At 40.9% G+C, this 26,519-nt stretch overlaps 1 protein-coding gene across 1 annotated transcript in view; it reads left to right on the plus strand.

Moving 5' to 3' along the window:
• LOC133424441 (zinc finger protein 271-like) overlaps positions 1 to 26,519 on the plus strand; it is a 117,424-nt gene that overhangs the window by 71,217 nt on the left and 19,688 nt on the right. The window contains exon 2 of the mRNA XM_061715061.1: positions 88 to 808. Within this exon, the coding sequence (XP_061571045.1) occupies positions 88 to 808 (721 nt within the window). The remainder of the gene's footprint in view (positions 1 to 87; positions 809 to 26,519) is intronic.

The raw sequence follows: 26,519 nt of genomic DNA on the forward strand, positions 1-26,519 counted from the left end.
AAGAACCTGACAGGCAGCACTTGATTGAAACTGAAAAGGCTTTTGATAATGCAGCCAAGATAATGTAAGTCATCTTCTCTGTTACAGAATCATAAAGGAAGACCCAAAAGACACTGCTGTGATGATTGCGAGCAAGTCTTCACCACTCCATCAAACCTGAAGAAGCATAAGAAAACTCACACTGGTGATAAACCGTACAGCTGTGATCAGTGTGGAGCGGCTTTTGCTCGACAAAGTACTTTAAGGAGTCACCAACGTACTCACACTGGAGAAAAGCCTTACAGATGTGATCAGTGTGTAGCGGCTTTTGCCCAACAAGGTACTTTAAGGAGTCACCAACGTATTCACACCGGAGAAAAGCCTTATAGATGTGATCAGTGTGGAGCGGCTTTTGTCGAGCAAGGTGCGCTAACGAAACACCAACGTATTCACACTGGAGAGAAGCCTTTCAGGTGTGATCAGTGTGGAGCGGCTTTTGCCCAGCAACATACTTTAAGGAATCACCAACGTATTCACACTGGAGAAAAGCCTTACAGGTGTGATCAGTGTGGAGCGGCTTTTGCCCGGCAAGGTACTTTAAGGAGTCACCAACGTATTCACACTGGAGAAAAGCCTTACAGGTGTGATCAGTGTGGAGCGGCTTTTGCCCGGCAAGGTACTTTAAGGAGTCACCAACGTATTCACACTGGAGAAAAGCCTTACAGGTGTGATCAGTGTGGAGCGGCTTTTGCCCGGCAAGGTACTTTAAGGAGTCACCAACGTATTCACACTAGAGAAAAGCCTTACAGATGTGATCAGTGTGGAGCAGGTTTTGCCACATCAAGTAATCTAAGGCGACATCAACGTATTGACATTGGAAAAAAAGTGTACATTTGTGATCAGTGCTGATATCATTTTATTTTGAGAGTTCAGTTAAAATGCACCAATTTAGTTTGAAAGAAATAATTCACACATACGCTCTGACACACATGGATGATCTGAATTTTGTGTTGTTTATTTAGTAGTTGTTTGTGTAGTTTAGGCATCGGAATTTATCCCAAGTTTTGTTTCAATTTATTTTAAGACTTTTGTAAATAAATTCTGACTAATTTGAATGAGAGAAGTTGTTTGTGTTTATTTTATAGATATTTGTCACAGCTGCTGGTTGCAAAGGTCTGTGCTCGGACTCCTTCCTTCATTGTTATTCTGTAACGCCCCCCCCTGGCAACAGGCTGGCACGTAGGGAATAACAGCTACTTTGAGACTGATTTAGCTGTTTATTTATTATTTCCTGATAAGTCAGGTGGTGCCCCGTTTTGATTGATACATTTTGATTATTAATCTTCTTTATTAGTTATTAATAACTATCGTAAGACAATTATTAATAACTTTCTAATAACTGAACCAGCACTCCCTTTGTGGTGCAACACCAGCCCCGGTCCTCGGTGTCCACGTCCCTGCAGGTTTTAAATGTGTCCCTACATGCAGGACAGTAGCTCTCAAGGACCAGGGTTGGACACCCCTGGTTTAGGACTTTAGATGCAAATAACAGAGTTTTGACTTTGATGGTAGATGTTATGGAGAACCCATGAAGGGAGGCCAACACGGGAGAGATATGTGGTCTCCTACTGGTTCCTGTCAGCACTCGCGCTGCTGCTTTGATCAAATCTAAATCCAGACCTTCACCCAGTGAGGATATTCAGGACGGGCTGAAGAAGACTTTGTACATCAGTCCGACTCTCCCATCATCAACACATTTGGTGGAAATATAAATGCAGCTCTGAATGGAAATGAATGTTTAGATACATGATGATCTGACTGAAACAAGGACATGGTCACATGACATCTAAAGGAAGTCCAAATAAATATTAGAGTGAGACACTTGTTTAGTCCAATTTATTGATACTGGATAAATGAAGCTTGTAAAACAGACACAACTGTTGATGAGACAGTGAGACAAAATTAAGACTTTAATCAACCTAAAATGCAATCACTTGTCCCAGATATAAAAGATCAGATTCTACCATCAGAGTACAAATGAAAGGTCGAGCAGATAAAGAAGACAAGTGATCAACAAGTGCTCCTGCTGAACAACTACATCTAATACGACTGAACATGAGTCCAACTGTCCACTTCCTGTAAAGCCGGGAATACACTGTGCGATATTTTGAATCGTATGAGACTGCCCCATCTCACACTGCACGACTAGATCGCGGAGTTCAAAAGTTCAGAACCCACGATTTATGTTCTCACACTATACGAGCCAATGCTCGGATGCGACCCGTCTGCTCACACTATACGTTCATAATCCTCCCGTCGGACCTCTCTGTACTGGAACTCGAGGCTGGTTCTGGGGCAGGGGTGGGCTGTTCCAACCCAAACGTGCGTCCTGGCTGCCCACCTGATCAAAGGTTATGGGGATCCTTTAGTTTTTTATAATTTAAATTTTTTATATATATATATTAAAACAATCCCAAAATATCTGTACCGTTTCTGATTGGGTGGGCACTGCGCATCATTTTTAGACACAACAAAGAACGCAAACCGCAAAAGTTGTGTCTCGGCGGAGGGACCGGCGTCCCAGCAAAGTGAGAAGAGAAAAAAGAGGTTTCCCCAACAGCAGACAGCGCACACACTGAAGGCTGATTTATGGTTCCGCGTTACACCAACGCAGAGCCTACGGTGCAGGGTACGCCGTAAGGCTGATTTATGGTTCCGCGTTACACCAACGCAGAGCCTACGGCGCAGGGTACGCGGCGACCCGCACCTTACGTGGAAATGCGGTATTTTTTTGCTATTAAAACATGTTTTGTAATGTGAATTTGCAACACTTAGGGGTAAATCCACAAAGAACAGATTGCGCCCGCAAATAGCGCTGTGAATTGCGCTGCATTAGCGCCCGCAATTTGCCCTGCTTTAAGGTCCTATTCACAAAAGATTTTGCTCTAATGATATACCGGAGCAAACACGGCCATAAAGTTTTGCGGCTGAGTGCAATTTGCCCTTGTCTGTGAGCGGAGCTGTTTCAAGTGTTCTCCATATTTCTGCACACACATTGGTCCACAATGAAAACTGCAGAAATAAAAAATAAAGCGAGTGAAAATAAAACGCCGTGAGGCGCAAGGGCGCAATTTCCACTGGGAACAGGGGGGACATGCCCCCCCACTTTTCAAACTCATGTTTTAGTCCCCCCCCAGCTTTTTTACAGTTTAAGAACTAACGGTAGGCTCAGCCTGTATTACAAATCACCAGGACACTGCGAAGAGCCCCGCTCCCCCTCCTCCCTCCTCCCTCCGTGCTGCTCAAGGATGATTTATGGTTCCGCGTTAAATCGACGCAGGGCACTGTACGGGCTGGCGCACCGTACAGTGCGCGTCGCCGCGTACCATACGGCGTAGTCTCTGCGTCGATTTAACGCGGACCATTATTTAAGCATAATTAGGCTTAACTAGTGTGTGCGTATGTGACAGACGCGCATGGGACGATTGTGAAATACGGAATAAACTGTTTTATATTAATTCTAATTCCCAATTACGTAACAATTCCGTATTTCAAGGGACGGGTGGCAGCCCACCCGTCCAGCGGCTGCATCTCCAGCAGCAGCTGAGAGTCCTGACTGATGCTGAGCTTCACAGGGACACGATCAGCGCTATTTTATTATAAGTCTGATATATGTTGTGATATGTGATGACATTATTAAGCTGTTAAACACACACATTCTAGATTTATATGTTTATATGGTGGAATTGTTTGTAATAAAGCAGCCCCTTACTGTACGAATCCTGAGCTCCTGTTATTTTTATTTTTAAATCCGAGAGAAGTCCACAACCCCACTTGATCTGACTGTGTACAGTCATGTCTGACTATAGATTTCACCCTTAATATCATTCAGTATCACACAGGCTTGAATGACATTGAGAGAGAGAGAAACAGAGACAGACGGGGAATGAGGAGTTTGCGCGCAGTTTAATACACGCTTCTGAAAGACGGTATTTGCTCCACTATTTTTGCGTGTGGCAAATAGCCCTGGCCTTTATGAATTAGGCGCTTTTTTCAATGAGGCTTATTTGCATAGAAAGGGGGTAATTTTGCGCCGAATGTATGAATATTACCTAATTTGCATGCATGCAAATGGCACAGGCGCAGACTGCCACTATTTGCTTGGCAGCGCAGTTTGTGGAGCAATTAGACGCTCTCTTTTTGTCTCATTTGCACCAGTTTAGCGGCCGCAAAAGCCGCGCAATCCTTTTGTGGATTTGGCCCTTAAACTACAAATAATAGTTTTTGACGTGATATCAGAGATTGCGCATGCTCTCTGCAAAAGGATGAGGCAAATCGGGTCGCAGCACTGCTTCAACTGTGCGGTACCTCACGAGAATTTCAAACATGCTGGATTTTCTTGCGACCTCACGATTTGTGATCGGGAGCTCGTCGTGAGGTGTTAATCTCTCGTCGTTACCCCACGTACACTGCACGAGGCACGAGCAACGATTGGGTAGAAATCGGGCCCGATCAAAAAAAAGTCGCACGACTGGAAAATCGGCTCAAAACGAGCCGATAATCGCACAGTGTATGCCCGGCTTAAGCAGATGGACAACCGGACGTCCTCCAGGTCTTTTATTCTCTGTTTGGGTTTGGAGACGCGGCTGCAGAGACTGCTGGGGTCACTGTTGGTTTGGTTTTGATCCTCACAGCAGAATAAGGCCCAATCCCAATTCCCCTTCACTCGCCCTTCTTTTCTGCCCTACCCCCTAAAAAAGAAGGGGGAGATTTTAGGGCACTTGAAATCTAGGGCCCTTGGCCTACTTCCCCTCGTTTTCATCCCTTCCTGATCAGGAAGCTGAGAGCCAAAAGCTGTTTTAATTTCCGCTGTAGCACTGTTATGGCACTTTATTAAGTTTTTTAATATTTTTTCAGGCATAAAGGTAACCTTAAGATCCGCAACCGGGGCTCAGTTTATCCAAATAACGCCTGTTAAGAAATTTGACCCGATGTTTTCGGAGATGAGAAGAGCCGCCGGCCCCGGGGAGCAGCAGCAGCTCACAGCCCGAGAACAGACGTGATCGCTGGGACAACCTGGTCCGTCGTCCCGGGAGAGAAACCTGCAGCTCTGTTGAGAATTACGCTGGCTGAAATAAATCATTTAGGAAGATGTTGGTTTAATAGATGAAATCTAACAGTTGTAGCTACGCCTGTTGGGAAATTTGCTCAGAAATTTCGAGATTTCTGTCTGCCGGCTCCGGAGCTGATGGTTTCGTGTTAAATTGACGCAGAGCGCTACGGCTACGGCGCACGTCGCCGCGTACATCAACGCAGAGCTTACGGCGTAGGTTACGTAACCTACGCCGTAGGCTCTGCGTTGGTGTAACGCAGAACCATAAATCCCTTTATTCTGGTGTTATATTCGGCAACTTTATCTGAAAGTGTGTAAATTACCCAGATAACAGCTGGGTTACTTTGTGGTTTCTGAAAACTATTATATCAGAAACATCCAAAACAAATCTGACGAGTCACAGGAGTATTTATCTCTATTTCTCACAAAAAAATGCTTGCTCCCTCGGTCACAATCTGAGACGAGTCTGCCTGTTTGCCTTCGGTCGGCTTGTCAAATCGACGCAGAGCCTACGGCGTAACCTAACAGCCTTTACTCCGGCACGATTCTTCGCGAACAACGGACAAAAAAGGGATTATGTACATTCACTGAGTGAATATTATGAAAGTAAAATATGGATTTGTCACCCGCTTCGAATGCAATCAGTCCATTGAATGGGATTTATCAGTGTGTAATCAGAGCTTTCAATGGTGTGAGTAGACGGGATACTGTCTACCCGGTAGATTTTTTATCATGATTCTTTGGGTTGATAATGGCTTTCTCTATGCATTTTAACCCAGCTACTAAAAAAAAACAAAAAAAAACACAGCGGACATTTTTTATTTTTTAATCAATATTTTGAGTTAGTTTCTACGTGATAATTCTGTCATTAGACAGAAGATTAAACCTGCAATAATAACGTGTTTTCTAGAAAACATGTTATTATTGCAGGTTTAACATAGGTTTTGAGCATATGGGTATTATATTCCCATCATTAGGGAGAACCCCCTATTTCTAATGACAGAATCATCACTGTTTAATCTTCTGTCTAATGACAGAATTATCACTGTTTCAGCAGGTCTCTTAGGTTTATAATTCAGATTAATTTTCGTTTACATATAACATTGTTTTTAGTCATTTTAGTGCAATTTAAAGCTTATTTCTACAAATAAAATCAGCACTGTAGACAGCGATCTTGGACCAGCGGCCACTCTGATTGGTCCAGCACGCTCACGTGACAATGTCGAAGCACTTTGTGTCAACTCCGCCTCTGGAAATAGTTCCACTTTTAAAACGTCGTTTGTGAAGCCAGTTTCCCGAGATCGGACTTCGACGACTAGATAAATGCTTGGCATCAATAGCTGTATATGTTGAAGTGAGCGGATATGTCACTTCTGGGGGTTTCCTTTCGGCCTTCCTTCCTATTCAATCCCAGTGTTCTGTTCTCACTGACTGAAAAGTCGTGCGCACGAGATAAAAATAATAATTTCCATGTCACCTCCAGGGCTCCGTAAGTTTCTGCATAAAAATGCGTTAAAAAAACACAGCGGACATTTTTTATTTTTTAATCAATATTTTGAGTTAGTTTCTGCATAAAAATGCGTTTTGAATACATTTCTAGCGACATTTTGGAGTGGATGTAAACGGACATTTCTTGTCATCATGAATTAAAAAAAACAAACACGGCGGACATTTCTTATTTTTTAATCAATATTTTGAGTTAGTTTCTGCATAAAAATGCTACGTAACCTACGGCGTAGCCTACGTAGGCACTTCCGTATCCGGTGACCAGCCACAGACCCACGCGTGGACACACGACACAGGTTGGTACAATTAAATTAAATAGTTTGATCTATTTTAAGTTGAATGTAGCCAAGTGTATACCCACGAGATTTTTACTGCATACACTGTGCGATTGTCGGCTCGTTTTGAGACGATTTTCCAGTCGTGCAACTTTTTTTTGGATCGAGACGGATTTTGACCCAATCGTTGGTCGTGCCTCGTGCAGTAAACGTGGGGTAACGAAGAGAGATTAACACCTCACGACGAGCTCCCGATCACAAATCGTGAGCTCGCAAGAAAATCAAGCGTGTTTGAAATCCTGGTCGCTCCTCGTGAAGGAATCACAGTTGAAGCAGCTACGACCCGATTTGCCTCATCCTTTCACAGAGAGCATGCGCAATCTCTGATGTCACGTCAAAAACTATTATTTGTTGTTTAAGTGTTGCAAATTCACATTACAAATCATGTTTTAATAGCAGGAAAAAAAGACTGCATTTCCACGTACGGTGCGCGTCGCCGCGTACCCTGCGCCGTAGGCTCTGCGTTGTTGTAACGCGGAACCATAAATAATTAAACTTTGGTGTGTGTGTGTGTGTGTGTGTGTGTGTTACCAAGATTATTATCAATGTAAATTGTGTAATGAAAACAAACCTCTAAATTAAGCCTTGTTTCCCCTTGTTTTTAGGCTCGATATGGCTGACAGAGGTAAGATCTCAGGTATTATGTATATAGTGTATACCCTGTCATGTCTTGAAAGTGAAATGATATTAATGTTGTTTTTTTATTGCCCAGAGGACATCTAAAATAAAAATGTACATCTCCCTTAATCACGTAGATTCAAGTTCACCATAATTACCTGTGCATTTTAGTGGTTTGGGTTCCATACCCAACATGTTTCTACAATGTGTCATGACATATTAGCAATCTTTGGTTGCAAGGCAGTTAACATGCTGTGTGTGTTCGCGTGTGTTCTCTTGATTATTCCATAGCAAGCAGAACTCTAATTTCCCGGGAGCAGAGGGAGGTGCTGGTGTCCCTTTATAAAGAAGGTCTGTCCAGCACCTCCTCGTCCAATGGTGAGCTGCTACAGGAAGCAGCTCAGAGGACAGGATTGTCAGTTGAAGTTATAAAAGTAAGTTTCCAATCAGGTAACATTAGATAAGATAACATTATTGGATCTACATTGTGCATTCCCAACTGTCTTCTTTTTCCTTTTGACTTTTACCATTTTACCCTCCACCCCCTCATTTGTCCTTCAGCCCAGCCTGAAATCTCTATAGTGTGTTTCATCTAGACCTCTGTCTCTCTGGCTATTATGTTTTCATTGTTATCATCAATTGAAGGAGCAGTCATACTCCTCGATTAAATGTTTAATTAAACAGAGCTTTGTTTCCAATAGTAAACATATGTTTACTTAACGGCCTTTTACTTTTGGAAGGGGGTACAAGTGTTTAACTGTATATACTGTTCATATCCTGTTTATACATATTTTATACGTATCTTTTGTATTTTTTATATATTTTTTATTTCTGACTTTTCAGTCTTTTTACCCCTCCCCTACATGTGTGTGCTGCTGACAACAAATAAGTTTCCCCACTGAGGGAGAAAATAAAGGATATCTTATCTTACATCATTGTGTAAACAGAACTATGTCAGTACTCATCATATAGATATCAAAAATAATGAAAAGAAAGCAAGAGCTTATGTTCTAATGGGGATTTAAAAGTCAATTCAAATAATAAAGGCCCGGAAGTCTCCTGCTGCCTCCTACCATTCATTATCCCTCCTCTTTTATAGCACAAATCATCTCATTCTGTCTCCTCTGAATTTATCCACCTTATTCCTACGGCCCATGAGGCTTTGCGCGAATTGTGGGAGCTCCTTCCGGTGCTGCCAGAACCGCGTTTGTTTACATGCTGAGTGAACGCGTTAACCCTCTTTCTCTGAGCGTTGGGGATATAAAACATGTGGAAACACCACCTGTCACAGCTCAAACGGGACAATATCATCTCACCTCTGCCTCCTGCTGTTGAGGGATGGGAGGACGACCTGAAGAAGTGAAGAAATGCTTAGAAGATGAGAAGTATCTCATTCTTCCCAATGGGCAAAGTGGATACTCCTCCAGGTGGGTAAATATTGTTACTTATCAGTACTCGAGATGAGAAATAAAAACGGTCCAAATCATCCCCCTTTCCATCCCTTATGTCATTTCATTAATGAATGTGGTTTTACTGCTATTTCAACATTTAGAGTCATCACCAGAAAATAACATTTGGCAATTTTCACCTGTTTCAAGTAAATTTTCACCTGAAATAAGTAGGAAAATCTGCCAGTGGGACAAGATTTATCTTCTTATTACAAGCAAAAAAATCTTGTTCCACTGGCAGATTTTTCTACTTATTTTAAGTGAAAATCTACTTGAAACAGGTGAAAATTGTTGTTTTTTCCAGTGATCAGTCTTGTTTTAAGTGTAATGAGATTTTTATTTTACTAAAATGAGACATTTTAATTAGAAATAAGACAAATATTCTTGTTAAGATTTTGAGTTTTTGCAGTGATCCATTTTACTTATCCTGTGAAGGACAGAGTCATATTGATAAGTTCAGAAAAGTGTTTTTTATTGTTGTGTTTTGATGTATTTGATGTAAGCCCAGTGGATATTTAAAGCTTACAGAAGGCTGCATTTAACTGCTGCTATGTCATTCCTGCAGTATTTCTGCAGGTGTTTTTGGTCACTGCTATTATTTGTAATATATTATATTATTTGTAATCAGCACAAATTATCTGTCCCCATATGATAAAATCCACCATCCCCCCTGATTTTTTTTTTACAACTCGAGTACTGATCACAGCTAAGATTTAAAATTTAATTAACAAAAAACTTTTTTCTTATCAACATGTCTGTAGTGAAACTATTGTATTTTTATTCTAATGCTGTCCTGCAGTCCGTGCCATAAACACACTTTGTATTTTAACTGCACAGAAAATAATAATAAATAATACTAAAGGTTGTCATTACCGGACAAATACTACAATGCTGTGTCCTCCATACACCTGAAATCATAACTGATATTCTCATGACATTAACCTGAAATCACACCTGATATTCTCATGACATTAACCTGAAATCACACCTGATATTCTCATGACATTAACCTGAAATCATACCTGATATTCTCATGACATTAACCTGAAATCACACCTGATATTCTCATGACATTAACCTGAAATCATACCTGATGTTCTCATCATGATATTAACCTGAAATCATACCTGATGTTCTCATGACATTAACCTGAAATCATACCTGATGTTCTCATGATATTAACCTGAAATCATACCTGATGTTCTCATCATGATATTAACCTGAAATCATACCTGATGTTCTCATGACATTAACCTGAAATCATACCTGATGTTCTCATGACATTAACCTGAAATCATACCTGATGTTCTCATGACATTAACCTGAAATCATACCTGATGTTCTCATGACATTAACCTGAAATCATACCTGATGTTCTCATCATGATATTAACCTGAAATCATACCTGATGTTCTCATGACATTAACCTGAAATCATACCTGATGTTCTCATGACATTAACCTGAAATCATACCTGATGTTCTCATGATATTAACCTGAAATCATACCTGATGTTCTCATCATGATATTAACCTGAAATCATACCTGATGTTCTCATGATATTAACCTGAAATCATACCTGATGTTCTCATCATGATATTAACCTGAAATCATACCTGATGTTCTCATGATATTAACCTGAAATCATACCTGATGTTCTCATGATATTAACCTGAAATCATACCTGATGTTCTCATCATGATATTAACCTGAAATCATACCTGATGTTCTCATGACATTAACCTGAAATCATACCTGATGTTCTCATCATGACATTCCTGTCAATCCTCTGAGGATTCCCGTCTCTCCTCCGGCAGTCTGTCGGATCCGAGCCACAAAGTATGATGCAGGTTTTCCTCCACAACACGACGTACCCGAGCTCCGCAAGGACATTTTAGTAAATGCTACGGTTGATAAACATGTTAAACATTAAATGTCAGAAAACAAAACCGTAACTTCTCTGCTAGATTGAAAGCAAATTGCTTTAAAATAAACCGCTGTTCATGCTCAGCTGCCCATGTTAGTCAATGGCGTTACGGAACTTCCGGCGGCTAACCGGAAGTTACTCCCACAGCAGATTCTACAGTAGAGGCTCCAGGAATAAGGTGGATACCTCAAATATCTAACAAGCTGTCCCTCATATCTCCAGATATATTTTTATTGATAATTCGATTTATTACTCATACTTGATCTTATCTATTCTTGTCACACCCAGAGAGAACCTCAACATGTAATAGACTCCGCTACCTCCAGCTCTGCTTTTCCTTTATCTATCGAGTGCTGATCATTTCCAGTTGCTTTTATCATTTGCCGTAGCAGTCCATAGCTTAAGCTCCATACTGTGTCTAAACCATACAACCCACACCTCATACTTTTTTCACCCATTCAAGCCTACTTGCACCTGTTTCTTCACCTCTTTTCCACACTATTTTGATCAGGAATGTTTACCCTAAATAGACTACTTGAAATCATCACTTACTTCCAATTAACTATGTAAGCTATGTTTCACCTGTGTTTTTTTGAAATGTTATACTTGCCTTAATTACATTTTGTGTTGTTCAGAACTGGATCGGGAACCACAAGAGAGGGCAAAGACCCGCTGGACCCCCCCGGCCCCCAAAGCATAAGCTGCTTTATAGCAAAGGGAGCTCCGGCTACAATGTGTTTGTGGGGGAGGAAATCGGTGCTGGTGAGTGTCTTTTAACTACAGCATGTGTACTGCAGCATAGCGTCAACTATTTTGAATTATCGTTAACCTTTTTAGCGTTTTTGTTTCATTTCATCATCCATTGGGAAAACCCTTCAAAAGAGAGAGGAAAAAAGAGAAGACACAGGTCAATGTTACTGGAAATTCAGCATTATGGCAACCACACTTGTGATTTCAAATTGCATCTTTCTAGTTTGAACTGCTCATTGTATTTTTGTCTATACAGTCATTTATTTAGGGTGTCTGTGTTGAAATAACTGTCATACTAACACTTCATTAACCCTTCAGACATGCTTAAATGTGATTTTTCCCTTCCAATCTCAGGAACAAGCCACTCTTTCAATGAGGCGGCCACTAAGTGGTCCTCATTAGATGAGGACACTCAGAGGGGCTATCGGCGGAGGGCTGCAGCTCTGAACGCTGCAGACCCCCCACAGCCCCTTAGCGACAAATGGCGCTTTTGCATTAGTCTCACTTCTCCCCGGTTCTACCCGCTATGGCCCCATTTTGCGCTTTCGCACTAGGGCTGAGACGGGTAAAGCCGCTCCAAGTCGATACTTTTTTCTGTAACCATTTCAGCCAGGTTCTATAGTGGGCTGAGAAGGGACTATTTCTGACGTCACCACCCTCCGCGCCTCTGATTGGTCGGGGGGCGGGGACGTCACCACCCTCCGTGCCTCTGATTGGTCGGGGGGCGGGGCCGTCACCACCCTCCGTGCCTCTGATTGGTCGGGGGGCGGGGCCGTCAGACGTTTGAATCAGGAAGCGGGAGTCAGAGCGAGGCGACCATGGATGTATTATATAAAGGAGGCGACTCGCGGCTCGCAGCGATTTTATTATAAAGCGCAAAACGTCTGTTTGGTGATCCAACTCTGAGGTGCAGATGTTCATAAACCTGGTGCTGAGGAGAAAAAATTTAAAAAGGGATGTAGACGGGCTGTTTTACTCTCAGCCGCTCCGGCTCCAGCTGATTTCTCATCAGCGCGACATGAACAAAGCGGTTGCGCAATCGAGTACGTCACAGCAGCTTCACCCAAACCTGCCCGCTTCTCCCCTGGCAATGCGAAAACACACGGGTGGAACCGTGCCGTACCGCGCCGTGCGGAGCCGGGCTCAACCGATACTAGTGCAAAAGTGGCAAAAGAAAGGCGGAAAAAAATAGAGGGCCACATCAAGCGGATCCAGATGGAGGTTTGAAATCAACAAAAGAGACCTCTACTTACTGATACGTCTGGGGAAATATAAATGATTTGAATCCACTAGGACTTGCTTTGAAAACCAAGGCTGATGTCATGTATTTCCTTTATCTCACCGGACAAATCACTAGGTAGCTATTCTATAGACTGATTTCCTGAGCGCGGCCTTGGGTGTCGTGGTACAAAACGTTCAACACCGTTGTTATGGCGGCGCCCACGACAGTGCTCAGAAATCGGTTTATGTTGATATAATTACCTCTGCAAACAATGTTGGGGAGGGGTAATATTTCCAACCCAATTAGTATGTTTGGAGATAAGTAATAAATAAATCATGACATTTGGATTTAGATTACATTTTTGTGTCGAAAAGCAGGTTTGAATGTGTATATGTAACTACCCAGTGGCGGAACGTTATGTCTACGGGCCCCAGTGCAAGACCGATGTACGGGCCCTTTAGTATGTCGCACTGTACATTGAGACGCAAACTGCAGGACAACGTCTTTAACTGAATAGACCTACTCACTCACGGTGGCTACACTAGACTTTAATATCATAAGCGTGCGGTGACTCTTATCCACTGAAACCTTCCCTTGCTGAGTAAAAGTTTATATCAACATTAATACATCGATGCACATTCACTTTACAATCAGTAGAAAACAAAAAGTCATATAAAATAAAATGACCCGTTGCATGCTGGGAGCTCCGCCTCTCCACCTTCAATACATTATATGCTACAGCTGTGCTGTATTGACCAGCGTCTTTGCTGCTGTAAGAAGTGATTCTTACAGATTGTCTTTTCTCCTGTCTTTTTTTGGATCCGCTTTTATGTTTAAATGGCATGATGAGACAGAGAGACAAACAATAGCATCTCTCTCTCTCACCGTGTCCTCACTGCATGCGACGGGAGCGAGCGTCAGCGTCAAAAACAGTTCCGTTGCTTTATTTTTTATTTGCACTGTCTACACTGGTTGCAGGCGCCGTTTTGAGCTGGACTTTTTTCGCACGCCCTGCTTCTATTTTCTTCCTGTCGCTCGCTTTGAAAGCCGGTTGAAAGTTGAAAAAAAAGGTGAAAGCGCTGTAGGAAACGGTGATTTCAATACAAGAACCTCAATAAAGTGGCAGCTGCTGGAGGGAGATCAGGGAGCTGGAAGGTTCTGATAAGATAATAAGATATAATAAGAATCTTATCTTAATCTTATTAGGGCTTAATTTGTGCCGGATCCAACAAGATCTGGTACCTATTTGATCATTTCTCGTGTCCTCTGCTTTCCCCCCACATCTCAGTAATGATCTGACATGTTTGCTGCTTTAACACCACGAACACGCCGCTCACTCCACGCTGTTCGCTGTTTGATTGCGTCAACACACGCCGTTATTTTGTTCGTTTTTTTCCCCACTTTGGTTGGACGGTAGACCTGCTTCTATTTTCTTCCTGCCGCCTGCGTTGAAAGCCGGTTGAAAGCGCTGCAGGAAACAGTCATGATGAGGAACGGCTGATCCAGTTAGTTGAAATGAGAAGTTATCTCTATGATTCCTCCTCATTTCACTACAAAAACCTCAATAAAGTGGCAGCTGCTGGAGGGAGATGGCCAGGGAGCTGCAAAGGGAGCGCACGGGCGGTTGGTGGGGCGAATAAAAGGAGAGTCTCGGGCGGGTGAATAAAGGCTGATTTATGGTTCCGTGTAAGATCGACGGCGTAGGGTACGCGGCGACGCGCCCCGTTCGGTGACTGCGCCGCGTACCCTACGCCGTAAGGTCTGCGTTGGTGTAACGCGGAACCATAAATCAGCCTTTTAAAAGGCGAGTCTCCGCTGTCAATCAAAAGAACGTGGTAGAACGTGGGGGCCGATAACGTTAATGACGTGTGAATGGGGCTCATGTAGGACTTCTCTAGTCACAAGTTATTTACGGGGCCCGCTCGCACTCATCATGGGCCCGTGACGGGCCCCCTGGCGTGCCGGGCCCCAGTGCAGCTGCACTGCCTGCACTGTCTATAGCTACGCCGCTGTAACTACCACTAGGTTCAACCAAAGACGCACTGTGACATACTAATGGTACGCTGTGACTGTCAGTTCATCTTTTTTGCTTTTACAACTATGCCTAATCTTAATCCTAATCCTAACCCTAATTTCTGAAACAATACAACAGTTTTTCCTATAACACTAGCCTAAATACTACCTAACTCTATGAATTACAAGCTAACATGTCACCTTCTGGAAACCGGGTACTATAGTTAGTCACAGAGCCAATCTATTTTAATTGCTCCATACTATTTGCCCTGTGGTTTGAGTTCTATCATTTATTTGACACAAAATCTAAATGTTTTTGTTTGATATTGTCGAAAATATTGTTTCCAAAGCCATCTGCAATCAAGAAGTTATTGAACTTATTAATGTGAAGCAAAATTATTGTCTATGGTTGAATCTAAACATATAGTAGCTTTTAGATACAAATGAACCTCTAAAACCCCAGCATTCATATTTGGGGGAAATCTTTGCTGACAATACCAGATCGACAAGCTCAAGGGTCGTAGCTTGCTTTGCGAGTATTGAGCTTGTAGATTGTCTAATTTCTGCGAAGATATTTATGGAGGGAACACTTTATGAGTCACCAGTATAGCTGTAGCCCACGGGACTGCCTCTCATCAACGACAGCCTTTGCTGCATGACGTATCACTCCACTTCTCTCTCCTGGTGTAGAATACAAATTCTGTTTTTTTTTTTGTTTTTTTTTATAGGTTGACGGGCTGGAGTCAGTTGGAGTGGAGGCGGTGGCGCTTGCCTGTGACACCCAAGAAGACCCTAACATTATGGTCCGTACAGCCTACTCCAAAGTAGGACAGGCTTTCCTGATGGCATCAGCCATCGTAAATGATTTTGGAGTCTATTGTGAAGGTAGTAGATCTCTACATTTACAATTAACTTCAACTATTCTCGGAGTTACTCCTTTTTCTTATTTGTCCTTATTCTCTATTGCATTTCTAGGAGTTCCCTTCTCAGCTCCGGCTTCGGCGGCGTCTACTGCAAAAATGCTGAAGAGTGACCTTTGCAAAAAGGTCACAGCACTTTTCAGCCAGAAATACAGTAAGTATCAAGGACTCAAATTGTCTGTTTATCTAAATTGTGTTATTTTAAACAGACCTGCAGAATATTGTCCGTTTACAATTTGCTCTCGTGTTTGTGTCATTTATAAGATGCCGGGGGTGTGGGTTTACTACCCTACATAAAAGCAGATAAAGGTTTGCTGACAATGACTGGACTCCCTGATGGCATAGCCCTGCGAAAGGCCAACCATTATGGAGCTGATCAGATGAGGCAGATTCTCAGCGCTGCTGACAAAATCTCTATCCAAATACGTGAGTGATTTTTAAAATGTGTAGACTTCAATAGACTTCCTTATTATTATGTCAACATGAGTAAGATGTTTCTGGCCATTATGGGCATAGCACAACCATCATGCCACAGAAAAAAACAAGATTCCTTTTTCAGTATTTTGCGCTATTTTAGTTGCCAGATTTCGTTCTGCATTTTGTAAAAAAACAAAACCGATATTGCATTAATGATAAAAGCTAAAAATATGTTTTTGTAGTCAACCAGAGTGCCGAGGAGAATCCTCAAGGTCTTCAGATTTCAGGTCAGTCATTATGTTTTAATTCTCCATGGCTATACAAGTTTGAATGGCTTATTTTGATGTTAGCAGATTCAGTGCTTTCACATGTGTGTGTTGGTATGAATACTTGTAGTGTCTGTCGTAATAGGTCATCCATTGTTTTAAAGAAGTCTTTTGTCTTTGTAGATGTTCACAGTGCTGAACACCCACTTGAGGAAGCGTTCACACAGATGGATGGTCAGTATTAAAATTGTCTCTACATGTCTACCAGTAAGATGTCCTAAGGGCGAGATGTGTGGATCTCCTTTGTTTGATGAGGCGATTGTTCTGAAGTTCAGATATGGGCTGGTATAGAGTGTCTCTAGTGCAATACAGTTATATCAATCGTTCTGGTCTAACCATGACATCATGGTAGTTGATAGTAACCAGTTACCCACCGAATATTGATACTTACTATGGTGATGTAGGACTCATTTGATTTGATGTATTGAAAAATGCATTGGAACAGGTACAGTTTCATGACAGAACAGATACAATGGTACAAAGTCAACTAAAAGGAATAACTTGAAGAAAGCAAAGATGGACGGACGGACACAGACAAATTCTGCTTCTTTTCAGAGTGAACAGCGACCTTCGGTTGCTATAATGATTTACGTTTACCGTCTACAGAAGCAGTGTACATTGATTTCTTCATTGTTTCTCTACTGGTTTACAACGTCTGTGTGTCGTCATAGGTCATCTATTGTGCTTTAGAAGTTAAAGCCTTTTGTCTTTGTAGATGTTGACATTGCTGAGGAGCCACCTCAGGAAAGAGAGACAGCAGAGGAAGCGCCTTCACTGATGGATGGTCAGTATTAAAAGTACTGTGATTGTACTGTGACACAAAGTTATCCTCCTAGTTCTGGATACATTGGAACAGATCCACAAATACCATATGTTTTCTTACTCTATATATTGTTGTCCTTTCTAATGTCTTTTATTTATTTTTTATTTTACTAATGTTAACATACAGAGAAAACACCTGATCCTGGATTTCCAGTATTTATGTTTTCTCTGATCTTGGATCTCCATTTTTTGTGTTATCTCTAACAGGTCCATCTGATTATTTAGATAACCTGGATGACACCGCAAGAATTAAGTTCCTTGAGTCTTATATTTATGGTAGGTTTGTTTGGTTTGGCACCTCTTGAACTTGCATTCATCTTATGGGGGATTTGGTGTAGAAGGAAATGAATACAACTAACTAAGTATTGGTACTTTGGTTGTTCTTAAAAGATTTTTTTAGATTTTGCAGCAGAATATTCTCTACACTGACAAATATATTTGGATATTCACTGTTTATTTTATGAACTAGGGAGATTGAGTGTCTGTCTGTCAGATGTAGTTCTAGATGTAAGAGTCTGATCTTTATCTTTCCAGATAAGAAGTCCGGCATTGCTACAGTTCCGTCAGCTGTGGAAGGTCAGTTGTAAATTTGTTGTTTTTTTATTCCTTTTATGTTCTTTAATGTTTTTATTTATTTTTTTGGTACATCTGAGTGTGCACTACCACCCAAACCGTAATGCTAACTTGATAGTTATTTCTCTTGTCTTACGATTTATTTCTGTGTATACGGATTTAAAGACAACAGCCTACTAATGAGAACCAGTAGGCACATGCAGAGGAAAAAAAATAAAAATCTAAAATGCATCCCATTAAACTCGGATGCTGTTTTTCTCGCAGTGTGTAGGAAGAATATTTAGGTTCTTACCTGTGGTTTCTTGCTCGTGCAATTGGGGCAGACCGATTAATCAAATTTAAATTAAAAAATGTTTTTGCGGATATAAGATAATCTTAATCGTCAAATTGATTTTCACTTATTTGGGTAAATGGGTATGGATCTCACTCATTTAACCACTTGAACCTCATCCTTTTTGTGGAGAAGGCTTTTGCAGAAAATAGCAGCTTGACAAGCTGCTATTTTCTTTCTCGCAAAGGGAATGCATCTTCCTCCTTCCCAATTTATAGCAGTTCTCCCACAAACCAGTCCTACATAAGTCATTGTCATAAGAAAAAAGTGAGTGAAATGCAAAATGCGAATGTCCTGCAAAATGCAGTTTTCAAGAGCTTACATGAGGTTGCCACAGCATGGTTTGCAGAACATGTTTGACACTTCTAGTCATTCAGCTATCCCATATTCTTACTCATGTATTGTCTGTTTGAGATCCAGCAGACACAAAGAGAAAGAAGAAGCCAGGACAGTGTGATCCAGTCAAGAAGCCGAATCCAGCATCCTTGTTGCCAACGGCTGACAAAGGTCAGTCCTTAAACAAATTGGATTTCCTTAGATGGGTCTTACAATTTAAGCATTTAGCAGGGACTTGTAATCCAAGGCGTCTTAGAATAAGCATAGTTATACTAGCCAGGCATTAGCCACAATGATAACATATATTCACTCATTTTTCTCCACAGTGTGATACCGGCCCATGGGGGGGGGAGTATCAAAAATCAGAAGATTAGGCCAATCAGTGACTGTTTTTCAACTGAACAGTAAAACGCAATCACTGATTAATAAAGTAATTTTCTGATTTCAAATACTCTGAGTGAATCCATGTTGTCAGTCTACCTAACCGCTGGCTAAGGTCATCATTATACATTAAATGCAAATGCATATTGGGCTAATCGAGTAGAAATGTTGGACAATAAGCAGCTAATACATCAACATCATCATCTAAATGCAAAGAAAATGAGGCTATTCTAAGGGCTATGGTGGAGTGTGAATGGGTGAGTCTTCAGACCATGGTGGAATTTAGGGAGTGAGTCTGTAGTTCTATTCTAAAGACACCTATTAACTGATCAGGCCATGGGTGGGTCATGTGAATTTGCACTGCATATTTGTTGTCTACCAGTTCATGTCTTAAATGTCCCAGTTGGTAACCAATTTAATATAGATACAAATTGAAATGCAGTTTTCAGTAGCTGACATTAATGAGGTGGACAATGAAGTTTGCAGTCGGGCTGCACAATAGATTATTATATCCTAATCGAGGTGTCACCATGCACAATATTGGTATCGTGATATGACGCCCAGGACAATATAGACGTCCATCTTGTTTGACCATATTACTTATATTCAAATCGAATATTGGAAGAATTCACTCTTCCCAGACAATTGGCCCTCCTGGCACCAGAACTGTGGAATGATCTCCCTGTGGCACTTAGAACAGCTGAATCCCTCCCTAGCTTCTGCCGTGGCCTGAAGACTCACCTCTTCACACTCCACCATGGCCGCATTGATTTTTCTTATACTGTAGATATACTTTGTTTTGGTCCACTTAATTTTAAAACACCAGCACATCTCCCGCCTCCCCTTTTTTGTATTTTATTATTTCAACAAAAGTTTTACATTGCCATTTTCTTCCTTATGTTTTTCAGATCAAGTTGCCCCAGGGGAGGAGCAGAGGGCAGACGGAAACGGCCTTTTTTTGGCTAAACTTAAACAAGTCGTGCTGAAAAAAAAATCATCAAAATGATCAAACATCAGTTATATTGTTGCTGTTTCTCTTTCGAATTTATTTTTTTACTTATAACTTGTTCTCTCCAATAAATGCAGTATTTTCAGTGGAGTCCTGTGAAAATTCTTTGAATATTTTTGTGAAACGGAAATGTTCATATAATATTGGGTGTAGCCCAAGTCAAATTATCTAGCATATTCAACACATTTATTTGACACGTATAAGGTATTAACTGCTCAGATTTTATAAAGTGTGTTTCAAAATACCCAAAGTCGCTCTACATAAGCAAAGAATCAGTTTATTAGGGTGAGGGGGAGGCAAGCAATACCTGGGTACAAAGTACTGTCATATTTAAGATTAGATCTTTGGATTACATTATATGAGGGGTAAAGGGGAGTGTTATTCATAGTTGGGGTAGGAAAAATCATTTAGCAGATTACATGTGTTGAATATACACTCAATAGCTGGTCTATGTAGAGGTGAATGAAGATGAAGGATGCCATTCTGAAGAAAACCCACCCATAAGATGATCATTGACAAACATTTTATATTGTCACATGTGCACTTACTCAAATGCTTGACTGATCAGCAATATTCTATAGCCATGACAAAACATCTCTCTCACCTGTAATGATTATAATGACTATAGGTCTGAGATTGTCTATTTAACACAGATGTAATTATCGTAATGCACATCTCTGAGCTATGACACCACACAGGTGCTTCAGGGTGGATGGGGAGACAGAGTCCGGTCCTGCTGCTTTGCGGGGGTTTAGTTTTTTGAATATTTCATTAACGTCCCTCTCCAGGATAAAGAGGGCCGTCGCAGTGGTGTGGGGGGTGGAGGGTGGGGCCACTGGGGTGTGAAGTGGTGGAGAGGCTGGGGAGGGGGGGGGGGCAGTTGGAGGGATAGAACTGGGGAATGTGAGTGCAGTCCCGGGGGATGGTATCAGGACTGTCCCGAATTTAGTTTCATTTTTACCCCTTTTGGGTCGCATGATCTTCTCAGGTATAAATTCTTACCCTCATCATAGCTCCAGCCTGGATAAAAATTTAAAAAAAATATATATATATTCTTTGGTGGGACTAATCTTTCAATGTATTGATGTTTTTCCTAATTACAGTTATACATTGTGATTTGGGCTAGAATAGGCCTATACCTTATTTTACCTAACAAATACATCCTGGGTCAGAATGACATACAGTAACATTGCTGGAATATACTGCATGGGATTTGGACTCAGAATAATGGCTATAATTGCCACGGCATGCCACGGTCAGTCTCGAGACAATTGTCTCGAGCTGACCGGAGCATCAAGACTGGAGAGATGATTAAAAATGATGTCCGAGCTGTCATGTTAGTCTATGTCCAAAATAACACAGAAAAGCTTGTCTGATTACGCTTTTAGTTTTCATCCATTCAATACACGTAACTGACATTGATGTATTCACAGTGATTCATTATCAGCTGTAAATACTTGTGTACAGCCATTATTCTGATTCCAAATCCCATGCAGTATATATCTAAATTGAGTATTCCAAAACGAATAATGCAAACTACAGATCACGTCATTGGCACCCCAGAATACAGCTTTGCCACCGAGGTGGCAAAGCGCTCTCTGCTCTGTGCGCTCTGTGCGCTCTGAATTTTGGCACACCATAGGTCTGGGTAATGTACTCGCAAATATCCAGTGTAACAGTCTTTGTGAGGAAATATCTATTCTTCTCTTTGCACCTCCAAAACAGACAAACAGTTGTTGCGTCTCTCTCGTGGAAGGTGCGCTCCTAAACCCGAATCACGCAAACCCGAAGCGCATGATGAGATGAGGTCTCTCCTCCTCCTCCATTTGCACAAATTGATTAAACCAAAACAAACTAAGCAAACGTAATTCATTTGGTAGATAGAGTCCAGTTACTATAGAATAGCCTACAGTTCAGTTGACCTAACGTTACACTCCCCGAAAAAGTGTGGGGTTATTTTTTAGTTATTATTTCGTTTATTTCGGCATGTTTATATAGACACATTTCATCTCCAGAACATTATACATTGCATACTCAGCACATGACGAAAAGGGTACGGGAGAAGCTGACGCTTATCAAAGTCCCGCCCCGTTCTATGTAAGATTCATGATCACATCAACAACAGAATTCAGTAAGATACATAGTTTACCACATAGCAATTTGTCTAATTTCATCATTCACAGTCCAGATAGCATGTATGTTTGTACACGTGTCCAGTCCACTCATCCTGATCACCGTTCCTGTGATTTACTACTGTGTCCACTGTTCAGTTATTTTAATGTCCAAGCCTCTTTTTGCATGCAATCCACTTTGCAATGGAGGTGCGTGTGTCAATGCAGATTTTGATTAGTCGCCGTCCTCTGGCTCTCTAGCCGCCTTTGCCCCCTCCGCTCGTACTGGACGGGGGAGGGTTAGGCCAGGTGTTCCAGTGCTGAATTTCCCACATTGCCATTGTTTTGTACACATAGCCAGACATTGCCTTCCTGTACCTAGGTTTGATAATCCTTCAATAACAGTTTCTTTAACCCATGTTTGAAAACAGTTACATTTCTTGCTAACTTTAATTCATTGTTTAGGCTATTCCACATTTTCACACCAGCTACTGACAAACTATGGCTTCCCATCGTTGTCCTTATCTTTTTCTGTTGAAACTGCAGCAAGCTGCGCATGCTGTGAGGACCTTGACTAAGAGTGAACAATTTCTGAACATTTACTGGTAATGCCGCCTGTGTTGCTTTGTAAATTGTTTGTAGCATCTGAAAATGAAGTATCTCTCTCAGTTTTAGATATTTCGTCTTTATGAACAGTTCGTTCGTATGTGCCCTGGCTGGGACAGAATGAATGATGCGAAGCGCTTTTTTTTGCAATTTAAATATTGGTTCTGTAATGCCCTTGTAAGTGAAACCCCAATTTTCTACACAGTACCTCATATGTGGGACTATTAGTGCCGAATATATGGTCTTAAGCGAGTTTAAATTGAGAGATTTTTGCAATTTCCACAGAATAGACACACTCCTTGCCATCTTATTTTGAATTATTTTTACATGTGGTCGCCATGTCAAGAGGTCATCCACTAATATACCCAGAACCTTATGTTCCCTCACTCTTTCTATATTGTATCCATTAACTTGCAAGTTTATGCTTTTCTTTACATTATTTCTCCCTGTCTGACACATCCACAGCATTAATTATGCAGGACAGGCTGCGAGAGTGCGGATGGGTTTTATTATAATCTCTACAATCGTAATAGTTATTACATTTGTGGGAAATCGCGTGTTACGTTTGTAGTAGGCAGCGACTATTACGTTTGTGGGAAATGTATTACATTTGCAGGATGATTACATTAAAAGCTGCATATTTTTATTACGTTTGTGGTTTATTACGTTTGGGGCATTATTACATTTGCGGGCGTTACAAGCACTATAAGGCTATTCTTATACCGAGTTGTAAAAGAAAATCAGGGGGGATGGTGGATTTTGTCATATGGGGACAGATAATTTGTGCTGATTACAAATAATATAATATATTACAAATAATAGCAGTGACCAAAACACCTGCAGAAATACTGCAGGAATGACATAGCAGCAGTTAAATGCAGCCTTCTGTAAGCTTTAAATATCCACTGGGCTTACATCAAATACATCAAAACACAACAATAAAAAACACTTTTCTGAACTTATCAATATGACTCTGTCCTTCACAGGATAAGTAACATGGATCACTGCAAAAAACTCACAATCTTAACAAGAATATTTGTCTTATTTCTAGTTAAAATGTCTCATTTTAGTAAAAAAATCTCATTATACTTAAAACAAGACTCATCACTGGAAAAAACAAGAATTTTCACCTGTTTCAAGTAGATTTTCACTTAAAATAAGATTTTTTTGCTTGTAATGAGAAGATAAATCTTGTCCCACTGGCAGATTTTTCTACTTATTTCAAGTGAAAATTGACTTGAAACAGGTGAAAATTGTCAAATAAGTTATTTTTCTGGTGATGACTCTAAATGTTGAAATAGCAGTAAAACCACATTCATTGATGAAATGACATAAGGGATGGAAAGGAGGGATGGCAGTTTTACAGGGGGGATGATTTGGACCGTTTTTATTTCAGGGGGGGATGATTTGGACCGTTTTTATTTCAGGGGGATGATTTGGACCGTTTTTATTTCAGGGGGGGATGATTTGGACCGTTTTTATTTCAGGGGGATGATTTGGACCGTTTTTATTTCAGGGGGGGATGATTTGGACCGTTTTTATTTCAGGGGGATGCCATCCCCCCTCATCCCACCTCACCCCCCCTCAACTCCAGTACTGATTATATAGAAATTAACTTGGACAGTATTTGTCAAACTTAAAATTCAAGATGTTCCCTTAACTCTGTTAGTATGCAAATCATACAGGGTCCATTCTGTTCCATTTTTATACAGTCAGAGTTACAAGTTATAGACTTCTATGGTTCTCATAGCAGATAAAGGTTATAGGCCTATAATCATCTTTTGGAACCACAGTACCAAGTAACTAAAATAAGGAGGCGCGTGGTTGGTCAATTTACATGTCTGTCAAGATTTCAGCCAATCACCTTTGTGCATCTGGGTACTACTGCGCAGACGCAAGGCTAACCCGCGACAATCGGGGACAATCCAAGCAGAACAGAGGAGAGCGAACGGGAAGACAGAGATAAACACTGAGAAAGAACATTGAATTATTCTGTTTAATCCAACTCATTTATTACTGTTAAAACTAAAGGAGACACATTTGACATTGTGTACAAGCTCAAGCCGTCGGGTTCTGGTAAGCTATGATCATCTATTTCTATCGTTTATTTGTACGGAGCCCTTAAAGGGACACGGATTTTTTTTTTATATATGAGTTTTACGCGCGCACATGAAACCTTTAGGCGCGCAAAATTGGAAATTACGAGAATAAAGTCATAATGTTGCGAGAATAAAGTCGTAATAGAATAAAATCGTGATATGATAATAAAGTTGTAATATTATGAGAATATAATTTATGAGAACTCTAACAGGAAGATCAGTCTTCTCCCTATGTTAAAATGAGAAATATTACGACTTTATTATCATATTATTATTACTTTATTCTCGTAATTTCCATTTTTTTTTTGTCTTACTTTGGCCCTAATACCCCGTCGAAGGAAAGAGACTAGTCTTATCTTATTTTGCATATCATTGTTGTTCTGAGGTATTTTGGGACCTTGTAGATGAATCGTTGATCGATTCTCCATCTTATTTTGGTCTGCCCGCCACTCCTAGAACATATATTCTAATTCCCTAAATCAGATAACTTAGGCCTACGTACTTTTACCGGGGTGGCATTGAGCTGTCATAAAGAAACGCCAGTAAAAATGGCACAGATGATGAATGAAAAGGTGGAGAAATAACAGATAAAAATGATACAGTCTTAACTGGTAAATCATGGAAAGTACTGTTTGGTTGTTTTGTCTTAACTGGTTCAAGTAACATACAAGGTTGAACCGTCTATTATTCCTTTTATAACTAATAATTCATTTTACTTCTATTTTACAGATTCACTGGAAGTAGGATCAAAGATGCCTCGAAGGAAATGGAAGCTAAAACTTTTAGAGAAGCCGATGGGAGGTGGTAGAGTCAAACGCTCCTTTTTGAAAAAGACCAGTCTTTTTCAAAACCCATACTCCAGAGTGAACTCTCCTGTCCCTGTTGTGTCAACGGAGGCTGTGCCACATGTTGAACATGAGGAGGCTAGCTCTAATGAACAGACCGCATACAGTAAATCAAAGGCAAAAGAGCTGTGTGTTTGGAAGTCACTGAAGCCTGAACTGTTTCGTGTGTCGCTGGAAACTGCTGCACCATCATCGAATATTTGCTTCGTTTGCAAAGAGCATGCAGGATATAGGTGTCGGGAGTGCAGTCACACGATAGTCTTCTGTGAAACCTGTGTTAAGGCGACACACAGAAATTCCCTGCATCTTCCTGAAAAATGGAATGTTAGTACTTATTCACAATGTTATAGAAAACAACTCTTGAAGTGATCATTTTGGACCTTTTTCTGACTTTATTCAAAGCAGGCATAACAGTTTTTCCTGTGTTCTACTCTTCTTTCCCTATACTGTAGACAACCAACTATGACACAGCTAACTATGGTTTTGTGCTGAATTTATCTGAGGACCACAGTTCCCATGCTATATATACGAGAGAGATGAAAATAGTTGTGAACACAGGTTTGTTAAAAAAAATTGAATGTTTCTTTTTATTTGCAGATCCATCTATGCCCCATGATCTGAATTCAAAGATTGAAGATGTATATATTCTCAAGTAAACATTTATCTCTTTCCCTTATTGATAGGCCAGCTGTCGAAATTCACAGTCTGTTTTTGCCAGTGTGAATCCGAGCCATGCAGCCTTTTGAGGTATGGACTCTGGCCGGCATCACCCGAAAGACCCCAGGCAGCCTTTTCACTGGCTCTCCTACAGCTTTTCCACAATCTTTCACTAG

The sequence above is a fragment of the Cololabis saira genome, chromosome 23 (genome assembly GCF_033807715.1).
Source record: "Cololabis saira isolate AMF1-May2022 chromosome 23, fColSai1.1, whole genome shotgun sequence".
Classification (NCBI taxonomy): domain Eukaryota; kingdom Metazoa; phylum Chordata; class Actinopteri; order Beloniformes; family Belonidae; genus Cololabis; species Cololabis saira.